This window comes from Gopherus evgoodei, chromosome 13, assembly GCF_007399415.2.
Source record: "Gopherus evgoodei ecotype Sinaloan lineage chromosome 13, rGopEvg1_v1.p, whole genome shotgun sequence".
In the NCBI taxonomy this organism is placed as follows: Eukaryota; Metazoa; Chordata; order Testudines; family Testudinidae; genus Gopherus; species Gopherus evgoodei.
The window spans coordinates 22,151,480-22,169,769 of record NC_044334.1 but is presented as its reverse complement, the minus strand read 5'-3'; the positions used below and the strand labels follow the sequence as shown (position 1 = coordinate 22,169,769).

The window sequence follows — 18,290 nt, the reverse complement described above, 5'->3', positions numbered from 1 at the left end:
TACTCGGGTGCTTGCCATGTCATACTGATTAAATCCTCAGTTCATTTTGCCATCCAAGCAAAAACAGAATCAAAACATTCCACACTGAGAAATAAGCATTTTAAAACCCCACCAACTTACGTCATGTATCAAAACAATCGTCTTGGGAAAAACAACTTAGCTTTCTATTATGTAAAATACCCCTGAACTTTGGGAACAGCTCAGCCAACTGCCCTGGGGAAAAGATGCCAGGATTCATACAGTGGTGGTGTGCGCTAGCAGGAACTGCCATAACCTAGACTTTGTAGGTGCTGCGAACTGGCTTGGAGGAGAGAAAAGGCTCTATGGCAAATAAAAAGGGAGATATTGTCTGAGTTCAGAAAAACACAAGACAAGTTGGGTGTTTTCTCCCCTCCTTTCTGTCAGGCCGAGATCAATGGCCTGCCAGACTGATGCAAGCACACACTTGCACCATCTGTTTCGCTTTCTTCTGACAGAGAAACAAAATATCAACTGAGAGTGGGTGGGCAAAACCAAAGTACACAGAGAGAAAGCCACTGGCAAACAGTGGTTTAAAGCATAGTAAATGCTCCTTTTGCATGCATTACTGAGCACTATAACCGTCATCTTTCCTCCTCAAAGCAGATCAGTTTATTAGAATCCAGTACTCAATTAACAGATAAACAGGAGACATGCAAGGAAATGTGACTGCAGTTTACCTACAATGGTAAAGCTAGAGAGCTTGCTTTCCTGACAAAGGCCTCTACAGGCCCTAGGGTTGCCAGGTGTCCAGTTTTGACCAGAACACCTGATTGAAAAGGGAGCCTGGTGGCTCCAGTCAGCATTGCTAACTGGGCTGTTAAAAGTCCAGCTGGTAGCACAGCAGGACTGGCAGACTCCCTACCCAGCTCCGTGCAGCTCCCAGGAAGTGGCCATCATGTCTGGTTCCTATATGGAGGGGGGGACCAAGGGAGCACCACAGCTCCCATTGGCCGGAAACTGTGGCCAATCGGAGCTATGGAGGCAGAGGCAGCGCGTGGAGCCCCCCGGCCGCTTCCCGGGAGCCACCTGAGGCAAGCACCACACAGAGCCTGCATCCCTCACCCCCTCCTGCGCTCCTACTCCAGCCCTGACCCCCTCCTGCACCCTCAATCCCTCATCCCTGGTCCCAGCCCAGTGGCCACACCTTCAGCGAGAGCCCTCACTCCCTTGTCCACCCCAACCACCGGCCTTATCCCAAAGCCTCCTCCCACACTCTGAACCCCCTCCCACACCTTAAACACCCTGCCTCAGCCCGAAGACCACTCCCACACTCCTAACCTCTCATCCCTGAGCCTGGAGTAGTCCCCTCCTGCATCCCAAGCTCTTCATCCCCGGTCCCACCCCAGAGCCTGCATCCCCAGCTGAAGCCCTCACCTCCTCCTGCACCCCAATCCTCTGCCCCAGCCCAGTGAAAATAAGCGAGTGAGCGAAAGCAGTGAGGATGGAGTGGGGGTGGGGCCTCAGAGAAGGGATGGGGCAAGGGTGTTCAGTTTTCTGCTATTAGAAAGTTGGCGAGCCTAACAGGCCCTTCCTTCCCTGCTCAGTATTACTCATGACTATTTAATTTATTTGGCTTTATACATCCTAAAAAGGCACCTATACATACGTTCTAAGCACTCTTGACATAACTTAATTCTGATATAGTTACACTGGTCAATTTCCCCATGTAGACAAGCCTTGTGGGGCTTTATAAGTCAAAACCAGCACCTTGAACTCTACCCAGAAATGTATAGGTAGCCACTGCAGATCACAGGGTAATGTTATACACTCAAGGTGAGCTACTCTGCTTAATCAATAGAACCCAACACACTGTGCCAGCTTCAGTTTCCAGGTGATTTTAAAGGTATAGCCCAAAGTAACGTAGGTTTCTGTATTTAATCTTGAGATGACAAAAGGTATAGATGAGACATAACATCCATATTCAAACCTGAACAAATGCCAGACACATCCTCAATTTATGGAACAGATATTCTCACCACCTCCTCCTAGTTACTTCCTCCAAATACAACTATCACCTCAGACTTTTCTGGACTGAGCTTCAATCAGCTAGCTCTCATCTAGACCCATCTATGTCAGCAACCAAACTGACAAAGATGAAGGAGATATAAGGCAACTAGATTCTGTGAGAGTTGTCATTACAACCTTTTTAATAAACTTAACCAAAAATTGAAGATGGGACAGGGCAATTGTCAGTCAGACTGCCAGGATCAAGCTACGGTTTCTTGAGCAGCTGCTGCACAGTTTTCTTTAACTGAACTATGCAATCTGTACTCCTCTAAAGATGTGTTGACTATCTCCAACAATAGTCCAATACCTTTCCCACTGGCTTTTACCAGCCAGGAAGGACAACTGGCCCAAACACAAACTGTTGCATAAAGTACCCTCAACAGCTCAGGTACCTAAGAATGGTACCTTCCCAACAAACCTGGGAAGACAGTTTTGTCCCTCCTCAAGAATTTGCCTCATTCCCACTGAATTTAAGTCATTTTATCTGTAAATAAGAAAATTCCTCTCCATAGGAATTCCTCTTGAATCAGCAGCCCAGTAGAAAAAGCTAGGCTTAGCCAAGGCTTGTACTTCCTGAAATTTCTCCATTGGTCCCATGAAATCCCCAATTTGTTTCAGAAGAGCTCCAATCCAGATGAATAATGATGTCATTGAGCACTATCAGCGTCCGAGAGTCCAGTACTACCATGGAGAGGAACTCCAGGAACTCAAGAGGAAACTCTTGAGTTCCTCTTCAGTCAAAAATGAAAAAAATGAAGAATAATAGAGTATGCTATTAAAAGTCAATGTATTAACTTTTTTAAAACTGTAATGTGAAAAGTCAGTGCTAATTTTGACAGTCATTTCATTTTTAGCCACTTAGCTGGCAGTGTTTTGCATCAACCAGAGCATCAATATTAGGTTTGATATCCTGAGACAAAACCAATTTCAGTGTTGCTTGCAAATGTTCACCAGTGAGCCATGACCTTAACACAGATTTGTTAATCTTCATGGAAGAGAAAAACTGTTCACACAGATACATATATACACACACTTCCAAACATTGCCATTACCCTTGCGGAAGCAGAGAATAACGGGAAATCCTTGTTGGAAAAAAACTGGTAGAATTCTGGAATTCCAACATTTGTATACTTCTGCTTCACACTAAAGCTTCACTAACTTCATCTGCATTTCCTCTGCAACATGGTCAATTTCCACAGCAAATGATGTGGGAAAAAGTTGAAAATGTGGTTCAAGTGCCTTGAAATCTCTAAATGGCACATCAGACTGTTTGTGTAAGTTAGAAATGATATCTGCAAATCCTTCCAAGGATTTGGGTTCAACTTTTCCTAAAGAATTCAGAGTTGAGAAATGGACCAAATTGTCAGCAGCCAGCTGTTTCCCCCACAACATAAGCTTGACTTTGAATGACTTAACACTGTCAGACATCTGTGTTATAACCTGTTTTCTACCATGAAGTGTCAACTTCAGTGCATTCAGGTGATTGGTAACATCTGTTAGAAAAGCAAGGTTGCAGATAAAAGTGGAATCAGCAAGCTGTGGAACCTCCTTGATTCCTTCATGAAGATGAAAAACAATCTCCTCTCTAAGTGCAAAAAAATGCTTAAAAACATTTCCACAACTCAGTCGTCTAACTTCAGTGTGATACAGAAGTTCTCCGTACTTGCTGTCCATATACTGACTTCAGTGGAGCCAGGATTTCACTCTAAATAATTAGGGACAAATCTGGCAAACTCCTGTTGAGACAGATCCTTTGAGGAGCTGAGCATGCCCAACCGGAATTTAGGACGTTCAGCTGGTACTTGGTATATTGCAGGATGTTGCACAAGTGAAGTTTTTCTGAGTCAAAATCCTGAACCTCAGGATTTGATATATGATCAGTATTTAAAAACAAACAAACAAAACTCACTATCATAAAACAACAATTAGAAGACCTTTATAGCCTTTGTTCCCCTGAGGTGGAGGTTTCCTCATCAAATAAAGTTAGTGCATTTATATCTTCTAAATCTTGATGGAACATATCCATGAACACCTTATCAGCACACATTGCCACTTTAATGTCTTGTTTTGTAATTTCATAATGTCTTATATTTTGTACCTAATTTCCAACCAGCTTTAAGATATCTGCAGAAATGCATGGTAATACTGCTACTATGTAAACAGATACTTGGTGGTCAATTTTATAACCTAGAACTTCTTTTAACAAAGGATGGATTTTTTTCTACTGGGAGAGATAATGGATTTCTTCATTTCTTCTTTTCATTAACAGAACAGGCATCAACTACTGCTCATTTATCAATAGGACGAGGAAAACTTTTTGAACACAATCGTCTATATCCAGAAAGCTTCTTGGCTGGGCTTGGCATAGCCTATTCAACAACTGCAGAATTAATGCCTCAATATATTGTAAAGCATTTTTAGACGAGGAAAATTTAGGATGGACTTGCACTGGAACCTTTTTGAGGGCTGGCACCAGCTGCCCCCGCCACTTGGGCGCGTTCTCCTCGCTGAAGAACTTGTAGAGTTGTAGGCAGGCTCCTTGCAGGGCCCGGGATGGGGCAAGCGGGATTAATGGTCGGCCTGGTGCAGCAGCCGAGGACAACTGGAGGACAGCGGCAGCACCCGCCAGAGGCATGATTCAGTGCTGGGGGGCAGCAGCAGCATCCCAGCATCCCCCGGTCTCTCCTCAGTGCCCGCCCCACACAGGGCCCTGAGGACAGAGGGGTGTTCCTAGTCTCTGTATGTCAGAGGGTGGAGATAGATGGCAGGAGAGAGATCAGCTGATCATTATCTGTTAGGTTCACTCCCTCTGGGGCACCTGGCATTGATCACTGTCGGTAGACAGGATACTGGGCAGGATGGAGCCAGTATGGCCATTCTTATGTTCTTATAGGATTTCTATTTAAGTATGTACAATAGAGTACCTGAATTTGAACATGTCTTACTTAAGATGCTGAACTTAAGCCAATGCATAAACTTAAGTTCAATTAATAAAAACCTTAGTTTGTTTGCAGACAATTCAGAAACATGAAGGCTATAATGACTGAATAGTTCATTCATAATTCTGCTGTCAAACAAGCACCTTCTCCTGTTATGATGACAGCATAAATGTTCTCCCCATGCCCCAGCCCCACCCCCACTCCACACTTGCATGAGGCCACACCCCTTCCCCAAAGTTCCCGACCCAACTCTGCCCAAATTCCAACCCCTTCCCCAAATACCCGCCCTGGGCCCACCTCTTCTCCGCCTCCTCCTCTGAGTGCGCTGCATGCCCCCTCCTTTCCTCCCCTCCTGAAAGTCCTGAGCACCGCCAAACGCTGGGAGGTAGGCGGAGGAGTGGAGACGTGGCACACTGAGGGAGAGGAAGGAGGGGCGGGGTGAGGGAAGCTTGGCTGCCGGTGAGTGCAGAGCACCCACTAATTTTTCCCTGTGGGTGCTTCAGACCCGGAGCACCCACAGAGTCTGCATCTATGGGGGGCCACAGGAAATAGCTCCGCGGGCCATATGTGACCGATGGGCCGCATGTTTGAGACCCCTGCTCTAACCTAAAACTTACATACAAGATTAAGACACTAATTAATCCAATGCTGAGGTGGGACATCAACAACTCATGCTGGATGCTAACAACGTCATGGCAACCCTTCTTTGGTTTATGCTGTGTTGAGTACTTAGCTAAAAAAAGTCCTACACTGTCTCCCCAATACATGCACAGCTGGAGGCCTCTTACATTACTACGGTAGTGTCACTTTATTGACAGCATCTAACACAATGGGGCCCTGGCCACAACTACCTTCCCTCAACCAGCACCAACTTGTTCTAGAGTGAATGCAGAAGACAGTAACTATTCTAGTTCACTAAAGAAACAGAGCTCTTTCTGCTTCCATCAACTTGCACATGCAAACCAAAACAAGTGGCTGGCAGCAGCAGATTGTTCCATTAGCCTGTCTTCATAAGTATATATTGACAGAATGTGAATCAGGCCATCTAAAAGTGACAACACCTTTTAACACAACTACAAAAGAGATTACAGCAGTTAGAAAATGGATAAAATAGGCTATTCAATGTCTGTCCCTTCCTTATCATCAGATCTTCTTCTACCAGTAGCAATTTCAGATTACTACTTAGATGACCAAGTTCAGTCTTGCAACTTTTGTCCTGAAGTATGAAACAAGTTATATCAAAGTGATTTCACTGAACAAACCTGAATACAATTTCAATTGCCTCACACTTCTCATTAAACATTTGTGTGGGTGAGGCTTTACCTTTTGCCAGCAGTATGGCACTTGAGGAAGGAAGATGTTACTTAAGTGTCTTGACCTGTAAGTATCATAGTCTACATACATCAGTTCAAAAATAATCAACATGAATGGTAGGAATCAGCTAGAAATCAGAACTGACTTTGAGAAATGTCAGAAGGCCAAGCACTCTTCAGCTGCTTCCTGATCAAGAAACCACTTCACTAGATGAGATTAGGCAACATAATCAGAGGCAGAAATGAGATTTTAATCTTTTGTCTGAGGAGGTATTTAATATCTCTCTGCCAGATAAACCGTTAAAAGCAAATCTCCTTACTGTTTAACAATGTATATACTTAGAGAAACTAAGTCTTTATTTTGAAACAAAAATTCACGAACTATGATCTAAGGACCACTGGCGGTCAGGAAGCACTCTGATCTGCAGAAAACTATCTGGATACATGATGCTGACATTCCTCTGTTTTCAGCTGCTAAACTGCATTTAATGTATCTTCAGATATTTATAATCACTTTTCTAGCATTATTTTTCCATGTAACCAGTTGCTGAAGTTGCCACTGGGATGTTATTCTGTCATGGACATAAAAAGGGAGGTGCTCCAGATAATCACAAATGGGTGGGGAGAAGTCTATTGAGATGTGATCTACCCCATGAAAAGTCAGAGTTCATTTTACAACTATGTGAAAAACAAAATCAGGTCTACTATCCTTCGATTGTCTGACACTTTACTCGAGGTATGTCTCCAAGAGCAGGAAATGTTGATGTGTTAAACAAAATTAACACACTATCCCATTCATGACTATCATGAACATCTGTACAATATACTCAAAATCAGAGGCACTGAAAAAAAGAGATACTCAGAGAATGAAGGAGGAAAGAATTGTGTGGAGTGATCACTTGTATATTTAAGCAGAAATCCCACTTTCTTAACTATTAACAATGAGGCTACAACTTTGCCACTCCTGGCCAGCCGAGCACGAACACCATTTGCTGGTGGAAGGCAGAGAGGAGTCAATACAGTCCCTTTTCCTCACACCTAGTAGAATCCTTCCATTACTGCTAGAAACTAATCATCTTCACTAGCTCACATTGATTTAAAGAGGCCTGTGCTGCTGCCCATTGCAATAGTTTTTCCTTAAAGGTATCCAGAAGTGTAAAGGAGTTCTCATTAGAGGAGTTAATTATAAAAATACTCTTCTGCAAACAGACAAAACCCCACCACATTACTGCAATGCAAGTTAAGTGAACAACTCCAGCAATGTGAGTTAAGTGAACAATTGCACAGACTCTCCATTAGCCTGCCACATATTTTACAAAGGTTTGCCAAGTGCGGTCTAACATTTTACTTGTATGAATCAGGAAGGTATCAGGGTCCTGGCTTTGGCAGAAAATCTATAAACTGGGACTTGACTCACATTTCACATACTTACCATCCATGAGGAGCCAGTGGCCAGTTAGGACCCAGATAAGGACAAGCATAACAGACAGGGAGAATGAGAGCAGCTCAGCAGCAGTGAAACGACCACAACAGCCAAAGGAAATCCTGGAAACAACACATCATATAAGTTCAAAGTTTTAATGCTTTAATATTTAAAGAACAGAAAAACCTCTGGCTCTGTTTGGACAAGGCTCATAAGTAGTAATATTCATGAAAGATGCCAGAGAGAAGTTCTCTTTGCCACAAAATAGGTACCAAAAACAGCAACAATAAAGGCTTTCTCCACATTTAAATAACTTACCTAAATCCTGAAGTGGTGGGATAAAAGAGTTAGTCTATATCCGTGCACATGGATTTAAATCCAAGCAGTTTAAAACAGTGATTTTAATCATTATTTAAATCAGCAAGCAGGACACCTTGATTTAAATCAATTTTAATCCTGTTTTACATTTGTATATAGTTATTTTCCTAAAGAAAGATTTATTCTCATTAGTAAATATTAAAACATGTTTATTTGCAACTAAATATAACTGTTACACTAAATTTAGTGCTTCACTTTGCTAAACAGATACACTATATCCACACATTTATTTAAGCAATTATATAGTTTAATTTACATTTATTCAGATTCTTAATTTTTACATATTTTATGTTAGAAATTAGTAACAATGCATTTCATATTTACTAGATTCACTTTTTACTTGTGATTTGTATCTACTTGAATAGAAATTAGAATTCACTTAAAAATACATACAAAACCAATTTTAAAATGCTTTTTTATTAGTTAAATGAAGGTATTGGTAATGTGTTGGATACATAAAGTTTAGCACTTAAAGCTAATTACTAATCAAGTGAAGTTTCTGTAGTTAGCAAGTAGAAATTATTATTTCTGGTCATCATGTACTTCAAGATTTTAGAACTAGCAGATCTCATCCGCTCACAACTAATTTTATTAATAAATTGGAAGAGGAAAATAAGCTCTCTTGATTTTTCAGTTCCCAATTGGTTTCTTAACTTTGAATTAACTAATCACTGAACTAACTGATTAAAGTGAAATGAAGAAAATATTCTCTCTGCATATACAGAGCAGAAGATAGATTTATTTTAATCTCTCTATGTATCAAGTATCAAAAGTAGGTTTAGCACTTCAGCAAATGCTTGCTTCATGTGCTTAATCAGGTCAGAGGTCTGACTCTCTTTAAAACTTCAGCAGCAAACACGTACTGTTTACCTTAAAAAACCAAATGTACTATACTAAATTAAAATCTTTTAAAAATTAGGCCTTAACACAGATTGTCATAATTTCAAATTTATTTTTTGAGAAGTTTATTCTAAAAATAAACCTGTATTTAATTTAAATAAACTGATTTAAATCACAAAAAATCAGCAATTTTTATCCATCCTGGTCTATGTCCATTTAATTCTTGGCTCTTCTGCTGAGACTGTTATCAGGGTTGACTATCAACTGGTACTGAATATGATGGTTTTGCAATACGGATTCCTGTCCGCAAGACTAGCAACTCATTTTAAAAAGGGCATTAAACAGCTGTCATTCATGTTAAGGTGGCTATTGCAAGGTCACTATAGTCTTTGAAACCTCTAGAGTTAATGAGCATAATGCAACTGTGCTAGCTTAATATAAAAGTCCAACCCCAGTTCCTAAGCACATTGAAATCTCACCCAAAGCAAGCCAAAACTTCTGAAAAACACTGAAGAACACTAATCCTCTGCAATAGTTATCATATTTCCCATGCTGGCAAGTGTGCATGATAGGCAGAAATTGTGCTTCCTAGCTTCAAAGTGGGAACATGGCTTTGGCAGAGAACCAGAACTATACAAACAATCTGCACTAGAGCCCTGGAGTTAGTGCTAGTAGCAAAAACCCCAGTTAAAAAAAATCCCATTAAGAGAAATAAATGCAGCATACAAAAGAAAAGCAAAAGATTTATCAAGTCCTTACTTGTTTTGAGGAGAACAAGGCCGTGTTAAATACTGGCACATGGGGAGCAGAAGGAAAGCAAAGGCTATTGTTGCAAGGACTAGAAAAAGAGAAAATGTAACATTAGTACATTCAGATCCAGTTTGAGAAAGCTTTGTGACAATATCTTAGTATATACTACAGCATTTACTAAAGGAAAAACCATTTAAGGCCAAGATTTCTTTTGCAGGACTTTTATAAAGGAAACGTGCAAATAAGTTTACACTTCATTTTACTATCAACTAATATTATACAATTAAAAAACCTCACAGAGGAAAACACACAGATAGCCATTTTTCTTAATAGTCTTCAAGCCACTTGGGGCCACATTCAGAGAAGCAAAATACTGTGTCCAATTATTCCAACAGTCAGCCATAACGGAAAAAGATACATTACAATTTGGTTATGAAACGCTCCCAAAATGCTGCGTCCTATCAACACGGACTATTCTAAATCCTCCTAACACTGAAACACACGAATAGTCTCATTGACTTCAGTGACAGTACTCCCATGGGTAAACAAGCTCATGCACAAGTGCAAACGGTTAGGGCCTAAATAGGGTATAAACTCTGCTATAGGGTTATCTCCAGACCATCTAAACCTGTCTCACTCAACCTATTGTTTTCATTGTATAATATTAGTTGATAGTAAAATGAAGTGTGAACTTATTTGCACATTTCATTTATAAAAGTCCTGCAGAAGAAATCTTAGCCTTAAACAATCATGTTCTAAGGGTAGATTTCAGGGCAGCATAAAAACTTCCCAAAGGAAGTCCTGTTGTAACTTCCTACATGTAAAGTTTCCTTCATATCATATTTTGCAACTACCACCACATAATTCAATATAATGTTGAAGTTGTTAAATTACTTAGGGAGGAAAAAGTCTTTAATCCTACCAAAAGAAAAAGTGCTTGTTCATAGCAATGGGCAAACAGACAACTAAATGTGTTTCAGGGGAAAGGAAGATCTAAATTTATCCACCCTAATAATGATCTCCATGCTGATGTGTAGTTTCAATAGCAAATTCTGCAACATAAGGGACAGTATCCTCCATAAGGCAAGACCAATTCATAGAACAATAACTCCATCACAAAAATAAATGGCTTGAGGGAAATAATTGTTCCAATACCATTTACCCCATTAGATTCATCCAACAAGAATAAAACAGAAGGATCCACCACCACCCTCAATCTACACCCCCAAACATAATATAACCTATATATACACAATACATTGCAAATAAAGTGACAAATAACAGGAAAAAAAATCTGAAGATGAAAAGGGATTAACATGCTCCAATAAAATAACATCAAGGAAAGGAACAGTAGCCTACATAAAACAGAGCTGACAAGAATCAACAATTAAGGGAAAGGGTTTATGACCCAAGTGCCATATAAAGTTACCCAATACTATGAAAAAAAATAGTTTTAACTGATGAGGTCATAGAAGGGTTTTTAAAATCCCCTCTTCACAGAATCAGCTTGAGGGTACAGGCTGACAATTTTTGCTGTGTGTAGCATATTCAAGGCTCTGCCAAACAGGAGCAGTGAAGCACCTTCTTACTGATATCTTGATCAGCAAACAGTGTTCTGAACAACTGCAGAAGTAGGGCCAAAAGGCCACTATAAATTTTTTCTGAAGTCCAATTGGTTGACATTTACTTGTATGCAAAAAAATCGAAGCTAAAGCAGTTTCTGAACTTTTAGAAGATGCAGCCTGCAAAGTTGAGAGGCTTGTTGGCCTGCAATGCATTGAGTTTAAAATATATTTGTAAGGCCCTAATCAATAAAAATTGGCGAAGGGAAATGTGGAGAATTAAGACTAGGTTAATGTTTTGTTATTTATGCATTACACTTAAAGGAAACTATCCCTATGCCAAGGAGTTTACAGTCATGGTTCGATAAAATTTGCCATGACATAGAAAGCAGGAACAGCCAAAAGGATGAAAATTTGAAGGGGTGGCACTACCATAGTACAAAGTCATACGGTTACTTATTTGCCTTTTATTTTATTTACAATGGTTACCAAGTTAAATTTTTATACACATTCATTCAAAATGTACAAAAATCACAGTCATAATAGTGCAGCATTGGAAGGGACCTTGAGAGGTCTTCTAGTTCAGCCCTCAGTGTTAAGGCAGGACCAAATATACCTAAAAAATCCCTGACAGGTGTTTATCTAACCTGTTCTTAAAAACCTTCAATGATGGAGATTCCACAACCTTCCTTGGAAGCCTATTTCAGAGTTGAACTATCCCTGTAGCTAGAAAGTTATTCCTAATATCTAACCTAAATCTTCTTGCTGCAAATTAAGCCCATTACTTCTTGTCCTACCTTCAGTGGACTTGGAGAACAATTGATCACTGCCCTTTTTATAACAGCTCTTAACATATAATCACCACCATCCACTAGCCAGCCATCTTGCCAAACAAGGAAATTAGGCTAGTTTGGAATGATTTGTTCTTGACAAATCCATGCTGGCTGGCTATTCCTTATAACCCTATTATCCTCTTCGTGCTTACAAACTAATAATTTGTTCCAGTATCTTTCCAGTTATCCAAGTTAAGCTAAACTGTCTATAGTTTGCTGGGTCCTCTTTGTTCTCCTTTTTAAAGATAGTTACTATGTTTGCGGTTCTCCAGTCCTCTGAGACCTCACCCATCCTCCATGAATTCTCAAAGACAATCCCTAACGAGACTGCTTCAGCTAGTTCCATAACCACCTTAGGGTGAATTTCATCAGGTCCTGCCAACCTGAAATACATCTAACCTAACTAAATACTGTCTTTAACCTGTTATTTACCTATTTTGGCTTGCATTCCTTCCCTTCGTGTCGTTAATATTGGGTTAAGTATCTGGTCACAATTTACATTTTAAAGTCAAGAATGAAGCAAAATAGAAAGCCCTCAGCCTTCTTGATAACGTCCATTATCAACTCTCCTTCTCCCCTAAGTAGAGGGCCTACAGTTTCTTTCATATTTCTTTTGCTCCTAATGTATCTATTGAACCTCTTTTTATTGTATTTTATGTCCCTTGTTTGATGCAACTCATTTTGTGCCTTAGCCTTTCGGATTTTGTCCCAACATGTTTGTGCTTTTCTTTTGACTTCATCCTTAGCAACATGTGCATGTTTTCACTTTTTGATTTTCAGGTCATTAAAAAGCTCCCCATGGAGCCAAACTAGCTTCTTACGATTTTTCCTATCTTTTCTTTGCATGAGGATAGTTTGCTGCCGTGTCTTCAATATTTAACAAGGATAAACAACGAAAACAATAGGGAAAAGACCAAAAGAACGCTCTGAAATTAAATGCATTGAGGAAAAAGAAAAACAGAGTTAAACTGGGGAAGAAAAGGAAAAATATAAGTCTGGATTCTGAAGCTATCCACAGTTATGGGCATTAATTTATAATTTACACATGCATTTTATTTCTAAAAGTTCCTTCCACATCTCCCCAGAAAATTGGCCAATTTATCATTCAAATGATTTATCATACTCTTTAAAATAGTATAATTATACAAATACAACCCTTGAGAGTTGTCAGGTCATAACATTTTTCATATACTTGGATCACATGATCCATAAATGCATTTCAATTCGTAGTGACAAGACTCAGAATGCTTAACATTTCCTGTTTGAGACTGATGAACATGAACAGAAGAGAATGTAGTCACCTGCTGTGCATATCGTAAAGACTACTTGAACTGAATCAAAGAAGAAGAACATGACTAGGAGAGAAACAGACGCTCCAATCGGAAGGAACAGTGCCTGGGTGGAATCAATGGTCTGGATACCTGCAGGAGAAAGAATAGAACAGGCTTCATTTATGGGATTTCTCATCACACATACTAAAATAGAACATCCTATTTAGATCCTCTCCTAGTCTGTTTTTGTAGTCCATCTCCCAGTCGTTTCCAGGACTCTATGGAGAATTTGGTCATTATACTGCTGACTGAAGAATACTGATTCTAAGATATCCATTTACTTTCAAGGAAATACATCAGGGCCCGGTTACAGTACTGAATGCAAAGATGGTTGTTCAACTAAGACTTACCACTCTCTCATAGGGACTGGGTAAAGAACAGGAGCAGACTTAGCCTGCTGTGGAGCCCAGGAGAGGGATGGGTGGGGAATGGTGGTAGCCTCTGCTCAGGATGTTGTTTGTGACTATCAAGAGATGATAGCAGGTTTAACATTAATCGTGGTAATGTGATTCCCAATCCCATCTCATGTTTACCATACTATTTACCTTAACCTATACAAAATCAGCGTTGTCTAAGATTTAAAGGAATGGTGTTATATCAATGGCTTTCAAACTTTTTTCTTACTGGTGACCCCTTTCATATAGCAAGCCTCTGAGTGCAACCCCCCTTATAAATTAAAAACACTTTTTTATATATCGAACACCATTATAAATACTGGAGGCAAAGCAGGATTTGGGGTGGAGGTTGACAGCTTGCGACCCGCCATGTAATAACCTCGTGACTCCCTGAGGGGTCCCAAACCCCAGTTTGAGAACCCCTGAGATACTGCATCTGGATGAAATATGTGCTTCCCTCATGAAGTAAAGGGGAACAAGGCTGGAGGTGCAGATCTTGAACCCCAGCGTCTTTGGCATAATCCAGTACCCAGGCATGGGTGCCGGCGGTGACACACAGATGACCAGTAAAACGGCATCCCAAAGTCCTTAAAATCCTAAAAACTGCTACTACAAAAAACAAAATAATAGCTATATACAGAAATGAAACAGTCTTTCTGTATTTTAGAGAAGTGTGTCATAAGAGATGAAAGAATGGAAGAGGCTTCAACTCAGACTATGTGATGGTGAGAAGGAACCGAGGGCACAGTTGGTCTGCCCTGCCCTTTATTGCCTCAGACAAAACCATGAGGTGGAGCAAGGACACATGCATGGTCTAACAGACACTACTATTTTAAAAATCTCTGGCTCCAAACACATGCATATAACCCTCAGTGGAACACAATACAGATCATCACTCAAAGAAGAACTATACTATAAATAGACATTGTGGTGATATGAGGTGTTGGGACCTATGAATTCCCAAGTTCTAATTGTGGCTCTAATAATTACCTTGTTCAAGGCAAGAGAACAATTTGTGTGCATTTCAATTTCCCATATTACAATGGCTACATACCATAACTAATCTAAAAGGGTTGTTATAGGAATTAATGTTTATAAAGTGCCCTGAAGATGGAAGGCATTTGTACAAGTACTAAGCATTTGTAATAATGTGTAGAAAGATGTTGTTGATTTTGTGAAGGCCAAAACTATAACAGGATGCAAAAAAAGAACTAGATAAGTTCATGGAGGATAGGTCCATCAATGGCTATTAGCCAGGATGGGCAGGGATGGTGTTCCTAACCTGTTTGCGAGAAGCTGGGAATGGGCAACAGAGTATGCATACTAGCTTGGCCAATGGGAAGACAGGAAGGACTAACGTGAGCAGCTGGAGAGTACTTACTGTTATTGGTGCTGTTGCCATTGAAAGACCCAGGTGAGCTGCTGCTGTCTTTCTCTTTGTCTTGATTCTCAAAGTCCATGTTAAGAGACCTGTAAGAAACAAAGCAAACTCTTAATACTCAAGTTTCAAACTCCCATTGAGGTTCATTGTTTGTTTTATAGTTATTTCACAGATAATCAAGAGGATACATAATACCAGGGTACAAATATATAGTAATGACAGAATAGCTTGCATTGTTGGAATGGCATTATATGCAAAAGAAAGCATAGAGTCAAATATAGTAAAAATCTTAATTAATCAAACACTACAACAATCTCTACTGATCGAAATGCCATGCTTGAATAATAAGAGCATAGCAGTAGGAATAAGCAACTGACCACCTGACCGAGAAGTGACCGTGATAGAGAAATACTCAGGGAGATTAGAGAGGATGTAGGGGGGGGGGGCCACACACAGAAAACCCAATAACAATGGGGGATTTTAACTATCCCAGTACTGACTGGGAACATGTCACCTCATGACGGGATGCACAGATAAAATTTCTAGACATCATTAATGACTGCTTCTTGGAGCAGCTAGTCCTGGATGCCACAAGAGGAGAGGCAATTCTTGATTCTGCCCTAAGGGGCGGACACGATCTGGTTCAAGAGGTGAATATGGCTGAACAACTCACTAATAGCAAACATAATAAATTTTAACATCCCTGTATGGGGGAAAATACCAAAGAAATCCTTAACTTCAAAAAGGGAACTACACAAAAAATGAGGCAGCTAGTCAAACTGAAGTTAAAAGAAACAGTCACAAGAGTGAAATGCTTGCAAGCTGAATGGAAACTTTTTGAACACACCATAATAGAGGCTCAGACTATATGTATAACCCAATAAATAAAAAAAGTAATAGGACTAAAAAATGCCATGATGGCTGAACAGAGTAAAGAGGCAGTTAGAGACAAAAAGACACCCTTTAAAAATTGGAAGTCAAATCCTTCTGAGGAAAATAGAAAGGAGCATAAACTTTGGCAAGTCAAGTATGATTAGGTAAGCCAAAAAACAATTTGTAAAACAACTAGCAAATGACAAAAACTAACAGCAAAAATTGTTTTATGCACATCAGAAGCAAGAAGCCTGCCAAAATCAATTAATCAGTGGGGCCACTGGATGATTGAGGTGTTAAAGGAGCACTCATTAAGACAAGGTGGCTGTGGAGAAGCTAAATTAATTCTTTGCATCACTCTTCACTGCAGAGTATGTGAGGGAGACTCCCACACCTGAGCCCTTCTTTTTAGGTGACAAATCTGAGGAACTGTCCCAGACTGAGTTGTCAACAGAGGATCTTTTGGAACAAACTGATGAATTAAACAGTAATAAATCATCAGGACCAGATGATATTCATCAAAGAGTTCTGAAGGAACTCATATATGAAACTGCAGAACTACTAACTGTGGTATATTAGCACTGTACCAGATGACTCGAGGATAGCTAATGTAATGTCAATTTTTTAAAAAGGCTCCAGAGACAATCCTGACCATTACAGACCAGTAAGCCTAACCTGAGAATCAGTCAAATTGGTTGAAACTGTAGTAAAGAATAGAATTATCAGGCACACAGATGAACAAGATATGCTGGGGAAGAGTCAACATAGCTTTTATAAAGGGAAATCAGGCATCACCAGTCTATTAGAATTCTACAAAGGGGTCAACAAACATATGGACATGGGTGATCCAGTGGATACCAATGTACCTGGACTTTCAGAAAGACCTTGACAAGGTCCCTCATCAAAGGCTCTTAAGCACAGTAATGAGTCATGGGATAAGCAACTGGATCTGTAACTTGTTGAAAGACAGGAAACACAGAAGAGGAATAAATGGTCAGTTTTCACAGTGCAGAGAGGTACATAGCAGGGTTCCCCAATGATCTGTACTGTACTGGAATGCAAGGCACTGGGCCGCCTTGCTCAGCACTGAGGGACCCTGGAGGCTGGCCATTAAAAAAATAGTAGTCTCTACCTGCTCTGACACCACACTGCACCCTAGAAGCAGCCAGCAGCAGGCTCCTACGCAGGGGGCCACACTGCACCCTAGAAGCGGCTCCTACGCAGGGGGGCCACAGGGCTCCACACGATGACCCCACCCCGAGCCCTGGCTCTGCACTCTCATTGGTCGGTGGGGAAGGTGGTGCCTACCGGCACGCCTCCGCCTAGGAACTGGACCTGTGGCTGGCCACTTCCGGGGCGCAGTGCAGTCCGCAGTGCCAGGACAGGCAGGAAGCCTGCCTCCACATCCTGGCTGCACCACTGACCAGAAGCCACCGGAGGTAAGCCTGCACCCCAATCCCCTGCTCTAGCCCTGAACCCCATCACAAACCCAGAATCCCCCCCTTCACCCCAAGCCTCTCATTCCCGGGCCCACCCCAGAGCCCGCACCCCCAGCTCAGAGCCTTCACCCCCTCCCATACCCCAACCCTAGCCCAGAGCCCCCTCCCACGCCCCTCATCCCCTGCTCCACTGCGTCAAGGGCATCAACAATTTTCTTCATCTGGGTTGTCAGAAAAAAAGTTTGAAAACCACTGTGATAGAGGTCTATAAAATCATGAATGGTGTGGAGAAAGTAAGTGGTTTTTCCTCTTTCACATAAAACAAGACCAAGTGGTTAGCAAATGAAATTAATAGGCAGCAGAAAGTTTTAAACTAACATAAGGAACTACTTCTTCACACAACACACAAATCAACCTGTGGAACTCATTGCCAGGGGATGTTGTGAAGACCAGAAGTACAACTGGGTTCAAAAAAGATGATGAAGGACAGATGCATCAATGGCCATTAGCCAATATGGTTGGGACACAACCCATATTCTACGTGTCTCTAAACCTCTGACTGCCAGAGGTTGGGACTGGAAAATTGTATGGATCATTCAAACTGCCCTGTTCTGTTCATTCCTTCTAACACATCTTGTACCAGCCAGTGGACCACTGGTCTCATTCGGTATTGCCATTCTTAAGCCCTTATTTTATTATATATAGTTATAAACCCTGATGCAATCTTAAGTATGATTGTGTCACTGCTCCATCATAATATACACATAATTTTAGAATTAGCTATGACTATGAGCCACATGCTAGA

At 40.7% G+C, this 18,290-nt stretch overlaps 1 protein-coding gene across 3 annotated transcripts in view; it reads right to left on the bottom strand.

Annotated features, from left to right (window-relative positions):
• SPPL3 (signal peptide peptidase like 3) overlaps window positions 1–18,290 on the bottom strand; it is a 146,506-nt gene that overhangs the window by 19,880 nt on the left and 108,336 nt on the right. For all 3 annotated transcript variants that reach the window (XM_030582439.1, XM_030582440.1, XM_030582438.1), the window contains 4 exons: window positions 15,174–15,262; window positions 13,368–13,487; window positions 9,681–9,759; window positions 7,713–7,825 (listed from right to left, as the gene is read on the bottom strand). In XM_030582439.1, coding sequence (XP_030438299.1) covers window positions 7,713–7,825; window positions 9,681–9,759; window positions 13,368–13,487; window positions 15,174–15,262 — 401 coding nt within the window. The remainder of the gene's footprint in view (window positions 1–7,712; window positions 7,826–9,680; window positions 9,760–13,367; window positions 13,488–15,173; window positions 15,263–18,290) is intronic.